The 27202-nt window shown below is 41.4% G+C and overlaps 1 protein-coding gene across 1 annotated transcript in view; it reads right to left on the bottom strand.

The window, feature by feature from the left end:
- KDM1B (lysine demethylase 1B) overlaps nucleotides 1–27202 on the bottom strand; it is a gene marked incomplete in the record, with an annotated part of 482282 nt that overhangs the window by 325030 nt on the left and 130050 nt on the right. Inside the window, 2 exon segments of the mRNA XM_053715839.1 lie at nucleotides 7465–7539; nucleotides 20506–20682. Of these exon segments, the coding sequence (XP_053571814.1) occupies nucleotides 7465–7539; nucleotides 20506–20682 (252 nt within the window).

The following is a 27202-nucleotide window of genomic DNA, read 5'->3' as shown; positions in this document are numbered from 1 at the left end:
CTTAGATAGTGGCCATATAGTGAGCATATAAATAGAACTTTAAAACATATTTATTAAGATAGAAGTTAAAACATATCCCATGACCTAAATAATACACAACCTAAATAATACACAAGTATCTGTATAGAAACGTTAGTAAAGCCAAAAACCAGACACAGCTGGATGTGGCTATTCTTAATCAATGGTGTACAAAATAGTGAAAATATTAAACAGAGTTATCCTCAAAAAATAATTGTTCTCAAAAATAAATGTCTTATCACACCTAGGTGTGCTCAGCAACAAAAGAATTTTGCCACTTCAAACCCGATGAGTGCCTGCTTTTGTTGGATATAGATATAGATATAGATATATATACATACATATATATAGATATATAGATATATATATATATATATATATATCCAAAGGGAAAAAATAAGTGACCAATGAATGCTGGATAGAAAGTAGGATGGGAAATTCTCTTAATCCGTTATCCTGGAAATGTACAGCAATATTGGATGATGGGTGACCTAAAAAGCAAATGGAAAAGACAAACGTGCAAAAAATCATCTAAAAACAGAATTTATGTTTACCTGATAAATTACTTTCTCCAACGGTGTGTCCGGTCCACGGCGTCATCCTTACTTGTGGGATATTCTCTTCCCCAACAGGAAATGGCAAAGAGCCCAGCAAAGCTGGTCACATGATCCCTCCTAGGCTCCGCCTTCCCCAGTCATTCGACCGACGTAAAGGAGGAATATTTGCATAGGAGAAATCATATGATACCGTGGTGACTGTAGTTAGAGAAATTAAATCATCAGACCTGATTAAAAAACCAGGGCGGGCCGTGGACCGGACACACCGTTGGAGAAAGTAATTTATCAGGTAAACATAAATTCTGTTTTCTCCAACATAGGTGTGTCCGGTCCACGGCGTCATCCTTACTTGTGGGAACCAATACCAAAGCTTTAGGACACGGATGATGGGAGGGAGCAAATCAGGTCACCTAGATGGAAGGCACCACGGCTTGCAAAACCTTTCTCCCAAAAATAGCCTCAGAAGAAGCAAAAGTATCAAATTTGTAAAATTTGGTAAAAGTGTGCAGTGAAGACCAAGTCGCTGCCTTACATATCTGATCAACAGAAGCCTCATTCTTGAAGGCCCATGTGGAAGCCACAGCCCTAGTGGAATGAGCTGTGATTCTTTCAGGAGGCTGCCGTCCGGCAGTCTCATAAGCCAATCTGATGATGCTTTTAAGCCAAAAAGAGAGAGAGGTAGAAGTTGCTTTTTGACCTCTCCTTTTACCAGAATAAACAACAAACAAGGAAGATGTTTGTCTGAAATCCTTTGTAGCCTCTAAATAGAATTTTAGAGCACGAACTACATCCAAATTGTGCAACAAACGTTCCTTCTTTGAAACTGGATTCGGACACAAAGAAGGCACAACTATCTCCTGGTTAATATTTTTATTAGAAACAACTTTCGGAAGAAAACCAGGTTTAGTACGCAAAACCACCTTATCTGCATGGAACACCAGATAAGGAGGAGAACACTGCAGAGCAGATAACTCTGAAACTCTTCTAGCAGAAGAAATTGCAACCAAAAATAAAACTTTCCAAGATAATAACTTAATATCTATGTAAGGGTTCAAACGGAACCCCTTGAAGAACTGAAAGAACTAAATTGAGACTCCAAGGAGGAGTCAAAGGTTTGTAAACAGGCTTGATTCTAACCAGAGCCTGAACAAAAGCCTGAACATCTGGCACAGCCGCCAGCTTCTTGTGAAGTAAAACAGATAAAGCAGAAATCTGTCCCTTCAAAGAACTTGCAGATAATCCTTTCTCCAAACCCTCTTGTAGAAAGGATAGAATATTAGGAATTTTTACCCTGTTCCATGGGAATCCTTTCGATTCGCACCAACAGATATATTTCTTCCATACTTTATGGTAAATTTTCCTAGTTACAGGCTTTCTAGCCTGAATAAGAGTATCAATGACAGAATCTGAGAACCCACGCTTTGATAAAATCAAGCGTTCAATCTCCAAGCAGTCAGTTGGAGTGATGCCAGATTCGGATGTTCGAACGGACCTTGAACAAGAAGGTCCCGTCTCAAAAGGTAGCTTCCATGGTGGAGCCGATGACATATTCACCAGGTCTGCATACCAAGTTCTGCGTGGCCACGCAGGAGCTATCAAGATCACCGAAGCCCTCTCTTGATTGATCCTGGCTACCAGCCTGGGAATGAGAGGAAACGGTGGGAACACATAAGCTAGGTTGAAGGTCCAGGGCGCTACTAGTGCATCTACTAGAGTCGCCTTGGGATCCCTGGATCTGGACCCGTAGCAAGGAACCTTGAAGTTCTGACGAGACGCCATCAGATCCATGTCTGGAATGCCCCATAATTGAGTTATTTGGGCAAAGATTTCCGGATGGAGTTCCCACTCCCCCGGATGAAATGTCTGACGACTCAGAAAATCCGCTTCCCAATTTTCCACTCCTGGGATGTGGATTGCAGACAAGTGGCAGGAGTGAAGCTCCGCCCATTGAATCACTTTGGTCACTTCTTCCATCGCCAGGGAACTCCTTGTTCCCCCCTGATGGTTGATATATGCAACAGTCGTCATGTTGTCTGATTGAAACCTTATGAATTTGGCCTTTGCTAGTTGAGGCCAAGCCTTGAGAGCATTGAATATCGCTCTCAGTTCCAGAATGTTTATCGGGAGAAGAGATTCTTCCCGAGACCATAGACCCTGAGCCTTCAGGTGTTTCCAGACCGCGCCCCAGCCCACCAGGCTGGCGTCGGTCGTTACAATGACCCACTCTGGTCTTCTGAAGCTCATCCCTTGGGACAGGTTGTCCAGGGTCAGCCACCAACGGAGTGAATCTCTGGTCCTCTGATCTACTTGGATTGTCGGGGACAAATCTGTATAATCCCCATTCCACTGTCTGAGCATGCACAGTTGTAATGGTCTTAGATGAATTCGCGCAAAAGGAACTATGTCCATTGCCGCAACCATCAAACCTATTACTTCCATGCACTGCGCTATGGAAGGAAGAAGAACAGAATGAAGTACTTGACAAGAGCTTAGAAGTTTTGATTTTCTGGCTTCTGTCAGAAAAATCTTCATTTCCAAGGAGTCTATTATTGTTCCCAAGAAGGGAACTCTTGTTGACGGGAATAGAGAACTTTTTTCTACGTTCACTTTCCACCCGTGAGATCTGAGAAAGGCTAGGACAATGTCCGTATGAGCCTTTGCTTGTGGTAGAGACGACGCTTGAATCAGTATGTCGTCCAAGTAGGGTACTACTGCAATGCCCCTTGGCCTTAGCACCGCTAGAAGGGACCCTAGTACCTTTGTGAAAATTCTTGGAGCAGTGGCTAGTCCGAATGGAAGTGCCACAAACTGGTAATGCTTGTCCAGAAAGGCGAATCTTAGGAACCGATGATGTTCCTTGTGGATAGGAATATGTAGATACGCATCCTTTAAATCCACCGTGGTCATGAATTGACCTTCCTGGATGGTAGGAAGAATTGTCCGAATGGTTTCCATCTTGAACGATGGGACCTTGAGAAATTTGTTTAGGATCTTGAGATCCAAAATTGGCCTGAATGTTCCCTCTTTTTTGGGAACTATGAACAGATTGGAGTAAAACCCCATCCCTTGTTCTCCTAATGGAAAAGGATGAATCACTCCCATTTTTAACAGGTCTTCTACACAATGTAAGAATGCCTGTCTTTTTATTTGGTCTGAAGACAATTGAGACCTGTGGAACCTTCCCCTTGGGGGTAGTTCCTTGAATTCCAGGAGATAACCTTGAGAAACTATTTCTAGCGCCCAAGGATCCTGAACATCTCTTGCCCAAGCCTGAGCGAAGAGAGAGAGTCTGCCCCCCACCAGATCCGGTCCCGGATCGGGGGCCAGCATCTCATGCTGTCTTGGTAGCGGTAGCGGGCTTCTTGGCCTGCTTACCTTTGTTCCAGCCTTGCATCGGTCTCCAGGCTGGCTTGGTTTGAGAAGAATTACCCTCTTGCTTAGAGGATGTAGAATTCGAGGCTGGTCCGTTTCTGCGAAAGGGACGAAAATTTGTTTTATTTTTAGCCTTAAAAGACCTATCCTGAGGAAGGGCGTGGCCCTTTCCCCCAGTGATGTCTGAAATAATCTCTTTCAAGTCAGGGCCAAACAGCGTTTTCCCCTTGAAAGGGATGTTAAGCAATCTGTTCTTGGAGGACACATCCGCTGACCAAGACTTCAGCCAAAGCGCTCTGCGCGCCACAATAGCAAAACCTGAATTTTTCGCCGCTAATCTAGCTAATTGCAAAGTGGCGTCTAAGGTAAAAGAGTTAGCCAACTTAAGTGCTTGAACTCTGTCCATAACCTCCTCATAAGAGGATGCTTGATTGAGCGACTTTTCTAGTTCCTCGAACCAGAAACACGCTGCTGTAGTGACAGGAACAATGCATGAAATTGGTTGTAGAAGGTAACCTTGCTGAACAAACATCTTTTTAAGCAAACCCTCTAATTTTTTATCCATAGGATCTTTGAAAGCACAACTATCTTCTATAGGGATAGTGGTGCGTTTGTTTAGAGTAGAAACCGCCCCCTCGACCTTGGGGACTGTCTGCCATAAGTCCTTCCTGGGGTCGACCATAGGAAATAATTTCTTAAATATAGGGGGAGGGACAAAAGGTATGCCGGGCCTTTTTCATTCTTTATTTACAATGTCCGCCACCCGCTTGGGTATAGGAAAAGCTTCGGGGGGCACCGGGACCTCTAGGAACCTGTCCATCTTACATAATTTCTCTGGAATGACCAAATTGTCACAATCATCCAGAGTAGATAACACCTCCTTAAGCAGAGCGCGGAGATGTTCCAATTTAAATTTAAATGCAATAACGTCAGGTTCAGCTTGTTGAGAAATTTTTCCTGAATCTGAAATTTCTCCCTCAGACAAAACCTCCCTAGCCCCTTCAGACTGGTGTAAGGGCATGTCAGAACCATTATCAGCGTCCTCATGCTCTTCAGTATCTAAAACAGAGCAGTCGCGCTTTCGCTGATAAGTGGGCATTTTGGCTAAAATGTTTTTAATAGAATTATCCATTACAGCCGTTAATTGTTGCATAGTAAGGAGGATTGGCGCACTAGATTCACTAGGGACCTCCTGAGTGGGCAAGACTGGTGTAGACATAGAAGGAGATGATGCAGTACCATGCTTACTCCCCTCACTTAAGGAATCATTTTGGGCAACATTATTATCAGTGGCATCATTGTCCCTACTTTGTTTGTCACATTCATCACATATATTTAAATGGAGAGGAACCTTGGCTTCCGAACATACAGAACATCGTCTATCTGATAGTTCAGACATGTTAATAGGCATAAACTTGATAAAGCACAAAAAACGTTTTAAAATAAAACCGTTACTGTCTCTTTAAATTTTAAACTGAACACACTTTTTTACTGAATATACGCAAAAGTATGAAGGAAATGTTCAAAATTCACCAAAAGTTCACCACAGTGTCATAAAGCCATAAAAGTATTGCACACCAAATTTGAAAGCTTTAACTCTTAAAATAACGGAACCGGAGCCGTTTTTACATTTAACCCCTATACAGTCCCTGGTATCTGCTTTGCTGAGACCCAACCAAGCCCAGAGGGGAATACGATACCAAATGACGCCTTCAATAAGCTTTTTCAGTGGATCTGAGCTCCTCACACATGCATCTGCATGCCTTGCTTCTCAAAAACAACTGCGCATTAGTGGCGCGAAAATGAGGCTCTGCCTATGACTAGAAAGGCCCCCAGTGAAAAAGGTGTCCAATACAGTGCCTGCCGTTTTTTTAATAAAATTCCCAAGATTAAAATAACTCTCCAAAGTTATAAACCATTAAATATGCTTATAAAGTAATCGTTTTGGCCCAGAAAAATGTCTACCAGTCTTTAAAGCCCTTGTGAAGCCCTTTTATTCTTATTATTGAAAATTAAGAAAATGGCTTACCGGATCCCATAGGGAAAATGACAGCTTCCAGCATTACCAAGTCTTGTTAGAAATGTGTCATACCTCAAGCAGCCAAAGTCTGCTCACTGTTTCCCCCAACTGAAGTTAATTCCTCTCAACAGTCCTGTGTGGAAACAGCCATCGATTTTAGTAACGGTTGCTAAAATCATTTTCCTCTTACAAACAGAAATCTTCATCTCTTTTCTGTTTCAGAGTAAATAGTACATACCAGCACTATTTTAAAATAACAAACTCTTGATAGAAGAATAAAAACTACATTTAAACACCAAAAAACTCTGAGCCATCTCCGTGGAGATGTTGCCTGTGCAACGGCAAAGAGAATGACTGGGGAAGGCGGAGCCTAGGAGGGATCATGTGACCAGCTTTGCTGGGCTCTTTGCCATTTCCTGTTGGGGAAGAGAATATCCCACAAGTAAGGATGACGCCGTGGACCGGACACACCTATGTTGGAGAAAGGTAGAGTATGAGACTATTTTCTAAACTTCCTGAACGCATAATTTAGCCTTTAACTTTTTGACCCAGATCTTTTTAGGTAATCTTTTATTGTATGCTCAACCAGGCGCAGTCTACTACATACCAATTGCACTATTTCTGTAATGTAGACTAAGAACAATTGGATTTGAGTGTAGATGTTCCAATGCCAGATAAGCAGGAAACCCTAACTGGGTTATGTACAAACATATTAATCCTAAAGTTATTACCAACAATCGGTATATTCCAATCTATCCTTTACATATGCAGTGCAATAATTCATGCATGATTAGTTCAGATTTAAACAAACAATCTATTCATAAATTGGTTAAAATGCTCGATTAATGGAGTCTCTTTCTTAAAAGTATGAAACACATACATTAAAAAAGATTAACATTAGCATGTTCATGACTTCAATTAGGTGTTTGTGGAGTAGAAAAGATTAATTACATATTAACATCAAATTATAAGGAGATGGTTAATTGCATGTCATGAATTAAGTTTGTTGTAAGACAATAACATTCAAGCATACACACAACAGTTTGAGTTAGTTCTCCTTTCTCACTGGCTGTTTATTTTCTGCTTCTGTGTAGGTATGAGAAAAAGCTGTGTATACAACAGTTATTCCGGATGTTCAGGTGGTGTAACAAATTCTAACAAAAACACTACACAGATTGAAATACAGTTGGCAAGAGCACCATAAAATAACCAAACTCACAATGGTTTTGCACGCTTTCTATTAACTGATTGGATATAACCCAACGAGTTTAATAGCAATCAAAACTAATCTAATCTAAAGAATGCTGAAATGTGATAATGGATTTAAACCTACTCACTAGTCATGTAAAAATAAATAAATGACAGGAGGATCAATATGCTCTCATAAAGATATGTCAATTGAAGGTTAACAGGCATGGTCAGAGTCAAATAGGAGAGAGTTTAAAGGGTCAAAATACCAAATACAAAAACTTAAAAATGCATTGTACAATATTATACCTTAATGCCAAAGTTATGTAGCTGCCGAGCTGCCGCCAGTCCTGCAGGTCCAGCTCCAACAACAATTACAGATTTCTATAAAAGAATACAAATCAAACATAGAAGCATGAAATGTAACTTGTTACAGTGATAGTCTATATTTAAAAGTAGTATGCAAACGTATTATAAACATTTAGAGAGTGTGTGTGTCAGAGTATATATATATATATATATATATATATATATATATATATATATATATATATAAATAAAAGAACATTTATGCTTACCTGATAAATTTGTTTCTTTTTAGACACGATGAGTCCACGGATTTCATCCTTACTTGTGGGATTACGCCTCCTGGTCAGCAAGAGGAGGCAAAGAGAACCACAGCAGAGCTGTATATATAGCTCCTCTCTTCCCTCCCACTCCAGTCATTCGACCGAAGTTAGGAAGAGAAAGGAAAAGCCAAGGTGCAGAGGTGTCTGAAGTTTAACAAATAAATAACCTGTCTAATAGAACAGGGTGGGCCATGGACTCATCGTGTCTAAAAAGAAACAAATTTATCAGGTAAGCATACATTTTCTTTTCTTGTTAAAGACAGGATGAGTCCACGGATTTCATCCTTACTTGTGGGATACAATACCAAAGCTAGAGGACACTGATGAAAAGGGAGGGACAAGACAGGGAACCTAAACTGAAGGCACCACTGCTTGAAGATCCTTTCTCCCAAAAACAGCCTCAGCCGAAGCAAAGGTATCAAATCTGTAAAATTTAGAAAAAAGTGTGAAGAGAAGACCAAGTTGCAGCCTTGCAAATCTGCAATGAATTGAATGACCATGAGGAAGCAACCGCCCTAGTGGAATGAGCCGTAACTCTTTCAGGAGGCTGCTGTCCAGCAGTCTCATATGCAAAATGGATGATACTCCTCAACCAAAAAGAAAGAGGTAGCCGTAGCTTTCTGACCCTTACGTTTTCCAGAGAAAATGACAAACAGAGAAGATGACTGACGAAAGTCCTTAGTCGCTTGTAAATAAAATTTGAAAGCACGGACTACGTCCAAATTGTGCAGAAGACGCTCCTTCTGAGAAGGAGGATTAGGACACAAGGAAGAAACAACAATCTCCTGATTAATGTTCTGGTCTGAAACAACCTTAGGAAGAAAACCATGTTTAGTACGTAACACCACCTTATCCGAATGAAAAATAAGGTAAGGCGAATTATATTGCAATGCAGAAAGCTCAGACACTCTTCGAGCAGAAGAAATGGCAACAAGAAATAAAACTTTCCAAGAAAACAACTTAATATCTATGGAATGCATAGGCTCAAACGGAACCCCTTGAAGAACTTTAAGAACTAAATTCAAACTCCATGGAGGAGCAATTGGTTTGAACACAGGCCTGATTCTAATCAAAGCCTGACAAAAGGATTGAACATCTGGGACGTCTGCCAGACGCTTGTGTAACAAAATAGATAAAGCAGAGATCTGACCCTTTAGGGAACTTGCTGATAAACCCTTCTCCAATCCTTCTTGGAGAAAAGACAAAATCCTGGGAATCCTAATTCTACTCCATGAGTAGCCCTTGGATTCACACCAATAAAGATATTTAAGCCATATATTATGGTAAATCTTCCTAGTTACAGGCTTACGTGCCTGGATTAAAATATCTTTAACCGAATCAGAGAAACCTCGCTTGGATAGGATTAAGCGGTTAATACGGGTTAATGAATGAATGAGAAGGTCCTTCATCAACGGAAGTGTCCAAGGTGGTAGAGATGACATGTCCACCATATCGGCATACCAAATCCTGCGAGTCACGCAGGAGCGATGAGGATCATTGATGCCTTCTCCTGTTTGATCCGAGCAATAACCCGGGGAAGAAGAGCAAACGGGGGGCATAGATATGCTAGGTTGAAGGACCAAGGAACTGCCAAAGCATCTATCAGCTCGGCCTGGTGATCCCTGGACCTGGACCCGTATCTCGGGAGCTTGGCATTCTGACGAGATGCCATGAGATACAATTCCGGCCGACCCCACCTGAGAATCAGATTGGAAAATATTTCAAGATAGAGTTCCCACTATCCCGGATGAAATGTCTGCCTGCTCAGAAAATCCGCCTTCCAGTTTTCCACCCCTGGGATGTGGATCGCTGACAGATGGCAAGAATGGGCCTCCACCCACTGTATTATCTTGGCTACTTCGGTCATCGCTAAGGAACTCCTCGTTCCTCCCTGATGATTGATGTAAGTAAACCACTGTCATTATGTTGTCCGACTGAAATCTGATGAATTGAGCCGAAGCCAACTGAGGCCATGCCCGAAGAGCATTGAAGATCGCCTTCAGCTCTAGCATGTTGATGGGAAGGAGAGACTCTGCCGAGTCCATACTCCCTGAGCCTTTAAAAAAAAACCAGCCTGCTCCCCATCCTAAAAGGCTGGCATCCGTTGTAACGATCACCCATGAAGGTCTGCGAAATCATGTCCCCTGGGACAAATGATCCAGAGACCAGAACCATTGAAGAGAATCCCTCGTCTCTTGTTCTAGGGTTATTTGAGGAGACAAATCCGTATAATCTCCATTCTACTGCCTGAGCATGCTTAACTGCAGAGGCCTGAGGTGAAACCGAGCAAACGGTATGATGTCCATTGCCGCTACCATCAGTCCGATTACCTCCATGCACTGAGCCACTGACGGCCGAGGAGTGCACTGAAGGGCTCGACATGTATTCAGAATCTTTGACTTTCTGACCTCTGTCAGAAAAATTCTCATGGATAGAGTTCCCAAGAAGGGTACCCTTGTCTGCGGAATTAACTAACTCTTCCAGATTTACCTTTCACCCGTGAGTTCTCAGGAAGGATAGCACAATGTCGGTATGGGACCTTGTTTGCTGATGACGCCTGGATTAGAATATCGTCCAGATAAGGCGCCACCGCAATGTCCCGCAGTTTTAGAACCGCCAGCAAAATTCTGGGTGCCGTGGCCAGACCGAAAGGAAGAGCCACAAACTAAAAATGTTTGTCCAGAAAGGCAAACCTCAGGAATGTGTGATGATCTCTGTGGAACATGAAGATATGCATCCTTTAGCTCTACTGTCATCATAAATTGACCCTCCTGGATCAATGGAAGAATGGTACGAATAGTTTCCATCTTGAAAGATGGAACTCTGAGAAACTTGTTTAGACTCTTGAGATCTAAGATAGGTCTGAAGGTTCCCTCCTTTTTGGGAACTACAAAAAGATTTGAATAAAAACCCTGTCCTTGTTCCTGTATTGGAACGGGACAAATTACTCCCATGGAAGAGAGGTCTCCTACACAATGTAAGAACGCCTCTCTTTTTATCTGGTCTGGAGATAATCTTGAAAGAAGAAATCTTCCTTGGAGGGAAGAATTTCTGAACTCCAGTTTGTATCGCTGAGACACTATAGGCTAGATTTATCAAAGCTGAGGCGTACAGGGGCACGTATACGTGCCCCTGTACGCCTCAGCTCGCCTGTGGTGGGGCAAATTACCCGCAGGTAATCAACATTGCACACGAGTGCAATTTTGCACTCACGTGCAATCCCACCCCCTGCCTGCGCACAGCCAATCACGCGCGGGCAGGAGCTGACAATCTCCTCGGTCTGACTTGACCGCGGAGATTGAATTTCGCCATCTGGTGACTGCTGCTTTATAAATTACGGCGAGCAAGTTCTTGTGAGAAATTGCAGCCGTAGGGGCTTGATAAATCGAGCCCTATTTCTATTGCCCAGGGATCCTGAACATCTCGTATCCAAGCCTGAATGAAGAAGGAAAGTCTGCCCCCTACCAGATCCGGTCCCGGATCGGGGGCAAACCCTTCATGCTGACTTGGAAGCAGCAGCAGGTTTCTTGGATTGTTTACCCTTGTTCCACGATTGGCTGAGTCTCCAGGTAGTCTTGGATTGTGAATAGTTCCCTTCCTGTTTAGAGGAAGAGGAGTTTCCCTTGAAATTTCAAAAGGAACGAAAATTACTCTGTCGACCTCTCTGCTTGGATCTTTTATCCTGAGGGAGGAGATGACCCTTGCCTCCCGTGATGTCGGAAATAATTTCCTTCAAGTCAGGTCCAAACAGGGTCTTCCCTTTGTAAGGAATAGCCAGAAGTTTAGACTTGGATGACACATCCGCAGACCAAGGCTTCAACCATAAGGCTCTGCGGGCTAAGATGGAAAAACCCGAACTCTTAGCAGCCAATTTAGTAATCTGCAGAGAAGCATCCGTAATAAACAAATTAGCTAATTTAAGAGCTTTAATCCGATCCTGTATCTCTTCCAAAGAAGTCTCAGTCTTAAGAGACTCCGCAAGAGCATCAAACCAATAAGCTGCCGCACTAGTGACCGTAACAATGGAAGCAGCCGGTTGCAATAGCAAACCCTGGTGAACATAGATCTTTTTAAGTAGACCCTCCAACTTCTTATCCATAGGATCTTTAAAGGCACAACTATCCTCAATAGGAATAGTAGTCCATTTAGCCAAGGTGAAAATAGCTCCCTCCACCTTAGGAACCGTCTGCCAAGATTCCCCGACAGAGTCAGCTATAGGGAACACCTTCTTGAAAATGGGAGAAGGAGAGAAGGGAATACCTGGTCTCTCCCATTCCTTAGAAATAATCTCTGAAGTTCTCTTGGGAACTGGAAAAACAGAGTAAGAAGGAACTTCTAAGTATCTGTCCAACTTACTCAACTTCTCCGAAGGGACCACTATTGAATCACAGTCGTCCAAAGTCACCAAAACCTCCCTTAGTAACAGGCAGAGGGGTTCTAGCTTAAACCTGAAAGAAACCACTTCTGAATCAGTCAGAGGTAAGGAAGTTCCCGAGTCAGAAATTTCACCTTCCGATAGGACCTCCATACCCTCCAACTCAGAGCCCTGGGAGGGTACGTCCGAAATCGCCATCATAGGATCAGAAACTTCATTGACCACGTAGTTGTCCTTCCTTTTACGCTTGCCTTGAAATATGGGAAAGGCAGATAACGCATCAGAAAGTGTAGAGGACCCAACTGCAGCTATGTCCTTTAACGTGATTGCAGCAGAAACTTGAGAAGAAGTACATGGCACTGCTTGAGCGGGCGTTAAGGGCTGTGACGCTTGGGGAGAAAGCTGCGGCATACTCTGCATCTCATCGTTAGACTCCTGAGAAGCATCCGCTTTGGATAATTTTTTATGAAAGAAAATTTTTTCTCTATAGTGTAAAGCCCTCTCAATTCATAAGGGACAAAAAGGAACAGGAGGTTCCACATTGGCATTCAAACACATGGCACATGTAACATTCTAGACATCTTCCAAGTCCATGATAGTTAAAAAATAAAGGAAAAATTGGTATTGGCCCTCTAAGTTATATAGGCCCCTTAAATTTGTAGCCAAACACTATATGTGTACAAGCACTAATCTAAACACTTGCTTTTAATACATCCTGAAAAATAACAGGATACTGTGCCTTTAAAAATAAAAATTCCAACAGTTTTACTGCACTGGATAATCTTTTAAACAATTTCTTTACTATGCGTTTTATCCAGAAAAAAGAAATGACACCTCCTCGCCTCAACCGCTCTGCTGAGGCGCCTACCTGCCACCAGGTACTCCGACCACACTCCCAGCAAACTTCTGATCGGGTCTCAGAATGCTAAAAACCGCCTGCTTATACAACCATGCGGTTTTAGCGTAACACCCGATAGCGATGAGGATCACTGATACCACTGGATGTCGGGACTCCGGAGCAATTAGCAACTGCGCGGCTTCTCTGACTGAAGCGCGCAAAAGCTAACCCCGCCCTTCGTGGGCGTCATGAAAAAAAACTTCCTGGCTAAGACTTTAATAAAGAAGCCAATCGCCGCTGTGTTATACGAAGCGTAGCCCAGAAAAGTACTGCCTTGTACAGGAGCCTTATCTGCAGTGAAGCATAAAATTATACTCCAGATTTATCTGGTCAGTTGGTTATTGGTTGATAAGATACAAAGTAGAAAATTTTGAGAGGTTCTTTATAAGTAAAAATAGGTATTGGCAAAAGTTTGTGCAAAGTAGATTTCTCATATATATATATATATATATATATATATATATATATAAATAAATAAATAAAAGGTTTGTTACAGGGGGGTTAACAACATATACCCATGCTTAAGTTAACCCTCCTGACTTAATATCAGCCCTTTGATAGTTATCAAAACGAACAGAGCAATCCGCATCTAACTATATAGGCTTTAGATATGTATATACTTTGCCAGAAAATGACCTACTGTCCCAAATGCTAACATAACAGGTCGGATGCAACAAGTAAAAGACAGGAGAATCTATACGACCTGACCGGAGTACTTGCTTAACGTCTGCCGGTAAATTGTGGAAAAAGAGCACCTGACACATAATCTTCATTCCACTCAATTCAAGAAGCCCCAGACAAAAATAGCCCCAAGCGTCTTGCCCACAGTGCTTATAAACAGTGTCTTGCAGGGGAGCCCTCACCGTAAAGAGGCCATGTCCAATATTAACATAGCCCTTCTAAATATCTGTCCTATGCAGGGTAGGCCTGAAAAAGTGCTCCAGCATGAGAGCCATAAAAATTATCTAGTAGGGGAAGTCCTTCACCTAGAGAGCCCATGTTCCCAATGACATATGAATAATTAAGTGCATAGTCCTTTCTGAGATAATATATGGCCCAGAATAAAAAAAGACTGCACTTACCTCGATGTTGTTCCTAAGCATGACAGCTCCAACAGGATCAAGATGTCTTCTCCCTCCTATAGCAGTGTGGACACAGAGAGGGCCTGAGTTAGTATCTGCTTATGCCATCACCAGAAGGGCAGCAACACAGTATGGGAGGCACAGTGAGAATTATGTCCCACCAATTCCCATTGCTTTAAAGCCACCAATAGCTCTATTCTAGAGACTGACAAGGACTAAGGCTACAGCGGAAACTTGGCATTCTAACGAGATGCCATGACATCCAACTCCGGCCTACCCCATCTGAGAGTCAGGTTGGAAAATACTTACGGAGGAGTTCCCACTCCCCCGGATGAAATGTCCGCCTGCTTAGAAAATCTGCTTCCCAGTTTTCCACCCATGGGATGTGGATCGCTGACAGATGGCAAGAGTGAGACTCCGCCCACTGTATTATTTTGGCTACTTCTGTCATCGCTAAGGAACTCTTTGTTCCTTCCTGATAATTGATGTAAGCTACCGTCATATTGTCCGACTGGAAACTGATGAATTGGGCCAAAGCCAACTGAGGCAATGAATATTACTCTCAACTCTAGGATATTGATGGGAAGGGGAGACTCTGCCTGAGTCCATACACCCCGAGTTCCTAAGGAGTTCCAGACTGCTCCCCATCCTAACAGGCTGGCATCCGATGTCACTATCACCCATGAGTGTCTGCGGAAGCATGTCCCCTGGGATAGATGATCCAGGGACAACCACCATAGAAGAGAGACCCTTGTCTCCTGATCTAGAGTTATTTGATGAGACAAATCTATATAATCTCCATTCCACTGCCCGAGCATGCTCAATTGCAGAGGCCTGAGATGAAAACGAGCAAAACGGAGCAATGTCCATTGACGCCACCATCAATCCGATTACCTCCATGCACTGAGCCACTGACGAACGAGGATTGGACTGACATGCATTCAGTATTTGAAACTTTCTGATACCGAAAAATTTTCATTGAAACAGAGTCGATTAGAGTTCCCAGAAAGGGTACTCTTGCCTGAGGAACTAACAAACTCCTTTCCAGGTTTACCTTCCACCCGAATGTCCTCAGGAAGGAAAGCACAAAGTCTGTATGGGACCTTGCCAGATGAAATGATGACGTCTGGATCAGTACATCGTCCAGATAAAGCTCCACTGCGAAGCCCCGCACCCTTTGAACCGCCATAAAGACCCCAGAACCCTTGAGAAAATTCTGGGCGCCGTGGCTGGGCCGAAAAGGAAAGCCACAAACTGAAAATGGTTGTCCAGAAGACAAACCTCAGGAACCTATGATGATCTCTGTGGATAGGAACATGAAGATATGCATCCTTTAGATCCACCGTTGACATAAATTGACCCTCCTGTATCACTGGAAGAATGGTACGAATAATTTCCATCTAGAAAGATGGAACTCTGAGAAACTTACTTTGACTCTTAAGACCTAAGATAGGTCTGAAAGTTCCCTCTTTTTTGGGAACTACAAACAGATTTGAATAAAACCCCTGTCCCTGTACCTGAACCCAGGGAACACCCAGGGAAGAACGCCTCTCTTCAATCTGGTCTGCAGATAATCTTGAGCGAAGAAATCTTCCTTGGGGAATAATATTTTTTTTAACTCCAGTTTTGTATCCCTGAGACACTATTTTTGTAGCCCAGGGATCCTGAACATCTCGCATCCAAGTTTGAATGAAAAAGGACAGTCTGCCCCCTACCAGATCCGGTCCCGGATCGTGGGCAAACCATTCATTCTACCCTCCGGAATCTAATGGAGGAAGAGCACAACTAACAGGAGAATAGAGCTCCACCCATCGTGGGCGTGCCAACACTCCGTCCCCCGGCACTCAGATTGACTGTGCCCTGTATGGAGGAAGAAGCCCAAAAGAAACGACGGGAAGATAACTCCGCCCATCGCGGGCATCACTTTACTCAAGCTCCCAGTTGCCATTAATGTCTTATATATCTGGCACCGGGAGACATAACAAAACCCAACATGAAAAAGTCTATCCCAGTATGCTACCGCATGTCCGGTAATTCTATCTGCTTAATAATCTCAATGACACACTCGGTCATGCCCATGAACCCCAAGCGTAGCTGTTACTATAATAAAAAAGCTATGTGAAGGGTCCCCCGATGAGAATGAGACTTTAGTCCTCAACAGGGTTCAGAGGTCCATTGTTACCCTCCTATAGTCCTGTAGAAAAGATGAGGCCTGAGTTAGATCCAGCTTAGGCCATCACAGGAAGGGCAGCATCACAGTATGGGAGACGCAGTGAGTTTTGTCCCACCAGTTACCAATGCTTTAAAGCCACCTGTAGCTCTACTCTAGAGGCTGACAAGGAATACGGCTACACCCTATAATAAAATAGCACTCACTGGTACCATTTTAAAAATAAACTCTTGATAGAAGAATCTAAACTAACATCACTTTACCTCTTCCTATCACTAACACAGGCAAAGAGAATGACTGGAGTGGGAGGGAAGGGAGGAGCTATATATACAGCTCTGCTGTGGTGCTCTTTGCCTAATGCTGCTGACCAGGAGGCGATATCCCATAAGTAAGGATGAAATCCGTGGACTCATCGTATCTTAAAAAAGAAATTGATATATATATATATATATATATATATATATATATATATCAAAGTTGAAAAGGTGTACTCACACAAACAAATCTTGTAGTATATGAAGTAGCTCGTTTTGTGCTTTTAAATCACAGCCTAATACACTGGGTTGAGCTTCAGGTAATATCAAATTTAATTATGTTATCACTTTGTGTACACACACTTGCTACCTTATCTTACATTTGTCTGGAAAAACAAAGCTTAATACATAGAGAGAATGGAAAATTATAATTGTATTACTTAACTATCCTGCACCCCACTTTAAGTGTAATTTATTCTGCTGGCAGTGTTTACTTAGGTTATTCAATAGCTGAGATTCCAGTATCAAAACTTTCAGTATAGGCTGGGAAACCACAATCTAAATCAGCTATTTCAAATGCCAAAATAAGGGCAAAGGAGCTACTTGTAAACAATTTAATACACTCCAGCAGGTAAAATGGATCATTGGGAACAATTTAAATGGGAGAACATTTTTGGGTGAACTGTCCCTTTAACTAGTTTCTTTTTAAATTTGGCTATACTTAGTTGAATTTGTTCTGCCTCTATATTGTTGAAATCAGTTTGCCATCTTCGGGAAATCTCCTGAACATGCCTTTGACCTTGCATTTGCATCAAGATCTTATACCAGATGGAGATAGTGATTGCCAGCTGCATAAATATCTTAATTCCTTGTTCTAAGGTCTTCCAATATCCAATCTCCCATGTCTCTATTACTTTGAAATAAAACTGCCTGTATCAAATTCTGTAGAGTAAATTCTTGTTTGAGAGACTCATGAGATTTAAATGATATTTTTATTTATTTATAAAAATATTTTACCAGGAAGGATATATTGAGATTTCTCTCGTTTTCAAGTATGTCCTGGGTGCACAAAACATTGCATTTGTACAATAGAATACAAAAACAATATTAATAGACAATATATACAAATATTAACATAGAGCATGTGGGAAATATATAATTAACCATGACAGGTGCATTCTGTTTTGAGATATGTGGAAAGGGATCTCTTAAAGGATTTTAAGCTTGGGAAAGATTTGAAAGTGTGCAGGAGGTCGTTCCATATTTTCAGTGCTCTAGGAAAAGGAGGATCTAGCTGCTTTCTTTTTGTATTGAGGCAGACTAAATAAAGTGCCGGTACTGGATCGGAGGTTATAGGGAGGTGGAAACAGCCGGGGAGAGCATTCTACTCAGGTAGGGTGGGAGCTTCCCAGAAAAGCTCTTAAACACAAGGCTGGAAAGATGGAGGGTGCATCTGGATTCCAGCGACAGTCAGATTAGTTTTACATGTCCTGTAGTTACATTGTAGCACAAAGTGGCAGAAACGAGTTATACAATGTATTACGTTTATAAAGGTGAGTTTGCGGTGCTGGTGCATATACTACATCCCCATAATCAATGATTGGCATCAGCATTTGCTGTACAATCTTTTCCTTTACTGTAGGGCTTAGGCAGGATTTGTTTCTGTACAGGCCACCAAGTTTTGGATAAAGTTTAGATGCAAGTTTTTCTATGTGGAAGCTAAAAAGGAAATTTATGCTTACCTGATAAATTGATTTCTTTTACGATATACCGAGTCCACGGGTTTCATCCTTTACTTGTGGGATATAATCCTCCTGCTAACAGGAAGTGGCAAAGAGCACCACAGCAGAGCTGCTATATAGCTCCTCCCTTAACTCCTCCCCCCAGTCATTCGACCGAAGGTATAGGAAGAGAAAGGGAAAGAACTAACAAGGTGCAGAGGTGACTAAAGTTTATAAAAAATAATTCCTGTCTCAAAATGACAGGGTGGGCCGTGGACTCGGTATATCGCAAAAGAAATCAATTTATCATCAGGTAAGCATAAATTTCCTTTTCTTTTACAAGATATACCGAGTCCACGGGTTTCATCCTTTACTTGTGGGATACCAATACCAAAGCTTTAGGACACGGATGAAAGGGAGGGACAAGACAGGAACCTAAACGGGAGGCACCACTGCTTGAAGCACCTTTCTCCCAAAAATAGCCTCAGAAGAAGCAAAAGTATCAAATTTGTAAAATTTGGAAAAAGTATGAAGGGAGGACCAAGTCGCAGCCTTACAAATCTGTTCAACAGAAACATCGTTTTTAAAAGCCCAAGTGGAAGCCACAGCTCTAGTGGAATGAGTCGTAATCTTTTCAGGGGGCTGCTGTCCAGCAGTCTCATATGCTAAGTGGATGATGCTTCTCAGCCAAAAAGAGAGAGATAGCCGTAGCTTTTTGACCCCTAAGTTTCCCGGAATAAACAACAAACAGGGAAGATGTTTGACAGAAATCCTTGGTCGCTTGTAAATAAAATTTTAAAGAACGAACCACGTCCAAGTTATGCAACAGACGTTCCTTCTTAGCGGAAGGATTAGGACACAAGGAAGGAACCACAATTTCCTGATTAATATTCTTGTTTGAAACAACCTTAGGAAGAAATCCAGGTTTAGTCCGCAAAACCACCTTATCAGAATGGAATATAAGATAAGGGGAATCACATTGCAACGCAGAAAGCTCAGAAACTCTTCGAGCAGAAGAGATAGCTACCAAAAATAAAACTTTACCCTTCCTATTACTATGCATAGGCAAAGAGAATGACTGGGGGGAGGAGTTAAGGGAGGAGCTATATAGAAGCTCTGCTGTGGTGCTCTTTGCCACTTCCTGTTAGCAGGAGGATTATATCCCACAAGTAAAGGATGAAACCCGTGGACTCGGTATATCTTGTAAAAGAAAGATAGATTGGGGTCTATCTAACAAAATACCCAAGTATTTGAAAAAATGGACTACGGTCAGTATGCCATTTAATTTTGTTTTGATGTATAGATGGAATTTTGTAATTTGTGTAATTTAGGAATCGTTCCAAAGATCATTGTGACAGTTTTGTCAGTGTTTAGGAAGAGTTTGTATCTTTATCACTCAACTGTGATAAATTTAAGGCCCTTCCTGTTCCAGCTCCCAAAAATCTCAAAATTAAAGGAACATGAAATCAAACTTTTTTCTTGATTCAGATAGAGAAAATAAATGTTAGAAACATTCCAATTTACTTCTATTATCTAATATGCTTCATTATCTTAGTTTCCTTTGTGGAAGAAGCTGCAATGCACTAATGGATGCTAGCAGAAAGCGAATGATACGAGGCATTTATATGTAGCCACCAATCAGTAGCTCCTGAGTCTACCTAGGTATCCATTTAAACAAAGGATATCAAAGGAACAAAACAAATATTAAAGAAGTAAATTGGAAAGTTGTTCACAAGTCTTATCTGAATCATAAAAGAAAAAAAAGACAAGGCAGAAAGTCTGGATTACTTGAAAATGTTAAACAGTGACTTTGCCTCCTCCTGGTGGTCAGGTGTTGTATTTCCCAACAGTAAGGAATGAAGTTGTGGACTATCCCTGTCTTATGGAAAGAAATAATCATTTTGACTAAATTAATCCTAGCCGATAAAGGCAACATAGACCATTTGGTTCCTTTAAGTTCTAAAAGGTTCATTAAACTCAAAACGTAATAAATAATTTGTAACACACTTTAAATATTCACTTTGCCTGCATTTTAAGTAATGAACTTTGTATAAATGTTTAATATTTTAATTCTTAAATATATACATTCCGATATTGTCCCAATATGTCAAATAAATGACATGAATCAAAAAAAAAAATATTTTACTAATAAAGTTGATTGTTTCATAATCTACCATATATGTACTTCAAAGGCATTGATAACATTGATAACAAAACCTACACTGATGTATTCTGTGGGTAGAAGATGCTGTCCAGCAGAGACTGACAAAACACCGGTGTTGACCAAACCTTTTCTGGTCATGAAGTAGAGAATTCGTTCCATCTCCTGCACGCATCGAATGCGAACCAATCCACGCACTGTAATATGATAAGCGCAGATCTGTGGAGTGAGCACCTCCTGGATAACAAAAACAGACCAAACACACCTGTTACATAAATGAAGAATTTCTTAGCTCTAGATGTCAAAATATTCTACAGGAAAGATTTCTGATCAGTGGATTAGTCATTATGACTACTGAGCTGTGATCAAGTAGGAAAATTCTTTAAACATGGCAAATTAGGGCCACGTGAGCCAAGAAATAATGATATATGATACTGAATTCAAAGAAATCACAGTCAGAGAAAAGTGCAATATTTGAACATATATCTTGAAAAATGCACTCATCCCACCATCCGTGAGGAGTGTAGAGCAGGGTCTAATTTTATCTTTTTAAAGTTTATCTTTTACATCAATTTATATATTTATTTCCCACAAGCAGGCTAGAATCATGTAACCATGCATACTTGTGTAGAGATACATAGAAGGAGGGCGGAAGTGGGCAGTGTAGGCAGAGCAATATTGCCTTATTCCTCTGATGCGCCTCAGCAAAGGAAATAAAGGCTGCATGTCACAGAGCAGCTGAAAGTCCCAGTGACCTGGTAAGTTTCAAGTATGCCTCAGTTTACATTTGGGCTGTAAGGGCAACCTGCTATACAGACCGTTTTTGTTTCTCAGTCTGTGCGCGTGCGTGCGTGCGTGCGTATGTATGTATGTGCGTATGTATGTATGTATATATATATATATATATATATATATATATATATATATATATATATATATATATATATATATATATAACATAATTTATGCTTACCTGATAAATTTATTTCTCTTGTAGTGTATCCAGTCCACGGATCATCCATTACTTATGGAATATATTCTCCTTCCCAACAGGAAGTTGCAAGAGTCCACCCACAGCAAAGCTGCTATATAGCTCCTCCCCTAACTGCCATGTTCAGTCATTCGACCGAAAACATGCAGAGAAAGGAAAAACCATAGGGTGCAGTGGTGACTGTAGTTCAAATGAAAAAATTACCTGCCTTAAAGTGACAGGGCGGGCCGTGGACTGGATACACTACAAGAGAAATAAATTTATCAGGTAAGCATAAATTATGTTTTCTCTTGTTAAGTGTATCCAGTCCACGGATCATCCATTACTTATGGAATACCAATCCCAAAGCTAAAGTACACAGAAGATGGGAGGGACAAGGCAGGTACTTAAACGGAAGGTACCACTGCCTGTAAAAAAAAAAACCTTTCTCCCAAAAATAGCCTCCGAAGAAGCAAGGTATCAAATTTGTTAAATTTGAAAAAGTATGAAGCGCAGACCAAGACTCCGTCTTGTAAATCTGTTCAACAGAAGCCACATTTAAAAAAGGCCCAAGTGAAAACCACAGCTCTAGTAGAATGAGCCACAATCCCTTCAGGAGGCTGCTGTCCAGCAGTCTCATAAGCTAAATGAATTATGCTTTTTAACCAAAAAGACAGAGAGGCTGCTGAAGTCTTTGACCTCTCCTCTGTCCAGAATAGACAACAAACAAGGTGAACGTTTGATGAAAACTGTAGTAGCTTGTAAGTAAAACTTTAAAGCACAAACCACGTCCAATATTGTGTAATAGACGTTCCTTCTTTGAGGAAGGATTAGGATACAAGCATGGAACAACTATCTCTTGAGTGATGTTCTTGTTAGATACCACCTTAGGAAAAAACCCAGGTTGGTACGCAGGACTACCTTATCCGTACGAAGGACCAGATAAGGAGAATCACATTGTAACACAGATAACTTGGAGACTCTACGAGTCGAGGAAATAGCTACCCAAAAGGAACTTTCCAAGATAAAGATTGATATCTATGGAACAAAAAAGGTTCAAACGGAACTTCTTGAAGAGCATTACGAACCAGGTTTAAGCTCCATGGTGGAGCAACAGTTTTAAATACAGGCTTGGATCTAACCAAAGCCTGACCAAATGCCTGAACGTCTAGAATACCTGCCAGACGCTGGTGCAAAAAAATAGACAGAGTAAAAATCTGTCCCTTTTAAGGAATTAGCTGACAACCCTTTTCTCAAAAACATCTTGGAGAAAAGATAATATCCTGGGAATCCAGGCTTTACTCCATGAGTAACCCTTGGATTCATAACAATCAGATATTTACACCATATCTATGTTCAATTTTCCTAGAGACAGGCTTTCATGTCTGTATTAAGGTATCAATGACTGACTCGGAGAAGCCATGCTTTGATAACATCAAGCGTTCAGTCTCCAGGCAGTCCATCTCAGATTAATTCTATTTAGATGGTTGAAAGGACCCTGAGGTAGAGGGACCTGTCTCAGAAGCAGAGACCATGATGGAAGGATGACATGTCCACCAGACCTGCATACCAGGTCCTGCGTGGCTACGCAGGTGCTGTCAAAAACACCAAAGCCCTCTCCTGCTTGGTCTTGACCTCCGAAGGAAATCCCACTCCCCCGGAAGAAAAGTCTGACGACTTAGAAAATCCACCTCCCAGTTCTCAACACCTGGGATATGGATAGCTGATAGACAAGAGTGAGTCTCTGTCCAGTGAATTATTGTAAGACTTCTGTTCCCCCTTGATGGCTGATGTAAGCCACAGTCGTGTATATTGTCCGACTGAGTATGATGTACCTCAGAGTTGCTAACTGAGGCCAAGTCTGAAGAGCATAGAATATCACTCCCAGAATATTTATTAGAAGGAGGGTCTCCTCCTAAGTCCACTATCCCTGAGCCTTCAGGGAGTTCCAGATTGCATCCCAACCTAAAAAGCTGGCATCCATTGTAACAATTGTCCCACGGCAGAAATTTAGAAACTTTGACAACCTGGACTCCGTCAGGTAAATTTTCATTTCTACAGAATCTATCAGAGTCCCTAGGAGGAGTCCCTAGGAGGGAAACCCTTGAGATTGGGGATAGAGAACTCTATCCTTGTTCACTTTCCACCCATGTGATCTCAGAAATGCCAGTACTACGTCCGTATGAGACTTGGCAATTTGGATGTTTGACGCCTGTATCAGGATGTCGTCTAACTAAGGGGCCACTTCTATGCCCCGCGGCCTAAGGACCGCCAAAGCGACCCCAGAACCTCCATAAAGATTCTTGGGGCTGTAGATATCCCAAAGGAAAGAGCTACAAACTGGTAATGCCTGTCTAGAAAGGCAAACCTGAAAAACGAAGGTGATCTTTATGCATCACCATGTGAGGATAAGCATCCTTCAAATCCATTGTAGTCCTCTATTGACTCTCCTGGATCATAGTTAAGATGGTACAAATATTTTCCATCTTAAATGACGGAATTCTGAGGAATTTGTTTAAGATCTTTAGATCCAAAATAAGTCTGAAGGTTCCCTCACCTTGGGAACCACAAACAGATTTGAGTAAAAACTCTGTCCCTGTTCCTCTCTTGGAACTGGATGGATCTCGTACACAATGTAAGAATGCCTCCTTCTTTATCTGGTTTGCAGATAATTGTGAAAGGCGAAATCTCCCCTCTTTTTTGGGGGGGAATCTTTGAAATCCAGAAAATATCTCTGGGATATAAATTCCAATGCCTAGGGATCCTGGGCATCTCTTGCCCACGCCCGGGCGAACAATGAAAGTCTGCCCCCTATAGGATCCGTTACCGGATAGGGGTCCGTTCCTTCATGCTGCCTTAGAGGTAGCAGCAGGCTCCTTGGCCTGCTTATCTTTGTTCCAGGTCCAATTGTCTCCAGACCGCCTTGGACTGAGCAAAAATTCCCTCTTGTCTTGCCTTAGAGGAAGTGGATGCCACACCTGCCCTGAAGTTTTAAAAGGCACGAAAATTAGACCTTTTTTGGCCCTTGATTCCTAACCTGAGGAAGGGCATGACCTTTTCCTCCAGTGATATAAGCAATAATCTCCTTCAAACCAGGCCCGAATAGGGTCTGCCCCTTGAAGGGAAGTTAAGTAGCTTATTTATTAAAGTCACGACAGCTGACCATGATATAAGCCATAGCGCTCGGCGCACCAGTATAGTAAAAAACAGAATTCTTAGCCGTTAGTCTAGTCAAATGAACAAAGGCATCAGAAAACAAAGGAATTGGCTAGCATAAGCTTGTCAAATATATTCATCCAATGGAGTCGCTAACTGTAAAGCCTCATCAAGAGACTCAACCCAGAACGCCGCAGCAGCAGTGATAGAAGCAATGTATGCAAGGGGCTGCAGGATAAAACCCTGTTGAATAAACAATTTTTATCCATTGGATCTAAAAAGCACAACTGTCCTCGCCAGAGGTAGTGGTACGCTTAGCTAGAGTAGAAACTCTTCTCTCCACCTTAGGAACTGTCTGCCAGAAGTCCCGTGTGGTGGTAACTATTAGAAAACATTCTTCTAAAAAATAGGAGGGGGAAGAGAAAGGCACACCTGGTCTATCCCATTCCTTATTAAAAAATTTTTTAGTAAACCTCTTTAGGTATTGGAAAAACATCAGTTCACACCGGCACTGCATATTATTTATCCAGTCTACACAATTTCTCTGGCCCTGCGATTGTACACATTCATTCAGAGCAGCCAAAGCCTCCCTGAGCAACAAGTGGAGGTTGTCAAGCATAAATTTTAAATGTAGAAATATCAGAATCAGGTTAAATCATCTTCCCCGAGTCAAAAAAATCACCCACAGACTAAGCATATTGTGAGGTAGTGTCATACATGGTTCTTAAAGCGTCTGTATGCTCTGTATCTACCCCCAGAGCTATCTGCTTTCCTTTAATTTCAGGTAGTCTGACTAATACTGCTGCCAGAGTATTATACACCACCTTTGCCATGTCTTGTAAAATAAACGCTATGGACGCCCTTGATGTACTTGGCGCCATTTGAGCGTGAGTCCCTGAAGCGGGAGTCGAAGGGTCTGACACGTGGGGAGAGTTAATCGGCATAACTTTCCCCTCGACAGAATCCCCTGGTAAAATAAACGCTATGGGTGCCCTTGATGTACTTGGCGCCATTTGAGCGTGAGTCCCTAAAGCGGGAGTCAAAAGGTCTGACACGTGGGGAGAGTTAGTCGGCATAACTACCCCCACGACAGAATCCTCTGGTGATAATGTTTTTAAAGACAAAAAATGATCTTTATTGTTTAACATGAAATCAGTACATCTGGTACACATTCTAAGATGGGGTTCCACCATGGCTTTAAAACATAATGAACACAGAGCTTCCTCTATGTCAGACATGTTAGAACAGACTAATAATGAGACTAATAAGCTTGGAAAACACTTCAAATCAAGTTAACAAGCAAATATATAAAACGTTACTGTGCCTTTAAGAGAAACAAATTGTCAAAATTTGAAAAACAGTGGGGAAAAAAAAGGCAGTAAAACAAACAAAATTTTTACAGTACATGTAATAAGGTAACAGAGCATTGCACCCACTTGCAAATGGATGATTAACCCCTTAATGCAAAAAATAGATCAAAAAAACGACAGACGTTTTTAAAAACAGACACAACAAAACTGCCACAGCAGAGCTGTGGATTACCTTCCCTATAAACGATTTTGGAAGTCTTTTTAGCCCTTTAGAAATGTCCTGTAGTATTCATGGGACTGCTGAGGGAATCTGGATAATTCATTTTGTAATTTTAACTTCGCAAAAAAGGCCTAATTTAGGCCCCTCCCACTCATATTACAACAGTGGGAAGCTTCAGTTAACTGTTTCTATGGAAAATTTAAGCCAGCCATGTGGAAAAAATTTAGGCCCCAATAAGTTTTATCACCAAACATATGTTAAAAACGATTAAACATGCCAGCAAACGTTTTAAAACACATTTTTACAAGAGTATGTATCTCTATTAATAAGCCTGATACCAGTCGCTTTTACTGCATTTAAGGCTATACCAACATTACAGTGTTATCACCAATGTACGTTAAAAAACGATTAAACATGCCAGCAAACGTTTTAAAACACATTTTTATAAGAGTATGCATCTCTATTAATAAGCCTGATACCAGTCGCTATCGCTGCATTTAAGGCTTTACTTACATTACTTCGGTATCAGCAGTATTTTCTTAGTCAATTCCATTCCTAGAAAAATATTTTACTGCACATACCTTATTTGCAGGAAAACCTGCACGCCATTCCCCCTCTGAAGTACCTCACTCCTCAGAATGTGTGAGAACAGCAAATGGATCTCAGTTACGTCTGCTAAGATCATAGAAAAACGCAGGCAGATTCTTCTTCCAAATACTGCCTGAGAAAAACAGCACACTCCGGTGCCATTTAAAAATAAACTTTTGATTGAAGAATAAACTAAGTATAAATCACCACAGACTCTCACGACCTCCTATCTATGTTGAGGCTTGCAAGAGAATGACTGAATATGGCAGTTAGGGGAGGAGCTATATAGCAGCTTTGCTGTGGGTGGACTCTTGCAACTTCCTGTTGGGAAGGAGAATATATTCCATAAGTAATGGATGATCCGTGGACTGGATACACTTAATAAGAGAAATATATATATATATATATATATATATATATATATATATATATATATATATATATATATATATATATATATATATATATATATATATACACATACATATATATACATACACACACACACACACA

This window comes from Bombina bombina, chromosome 5, assembly GCF_027579735.1.
Source record: "Bombina bombina isolate aBomBom1 chromosome 5, aBomBom1.pri, whole genome shotgun sequence".
Classification (NCBI taxonomy): domain Eukaryota; kingdom Metazoa; phylum Chordata; class Amphibia; order Anura; family Bombinatoridae; genus Bombina; species Bombina bombina.
This window is presented reverse-complemented; position numbering and strand designations above follow the sequence as displayed.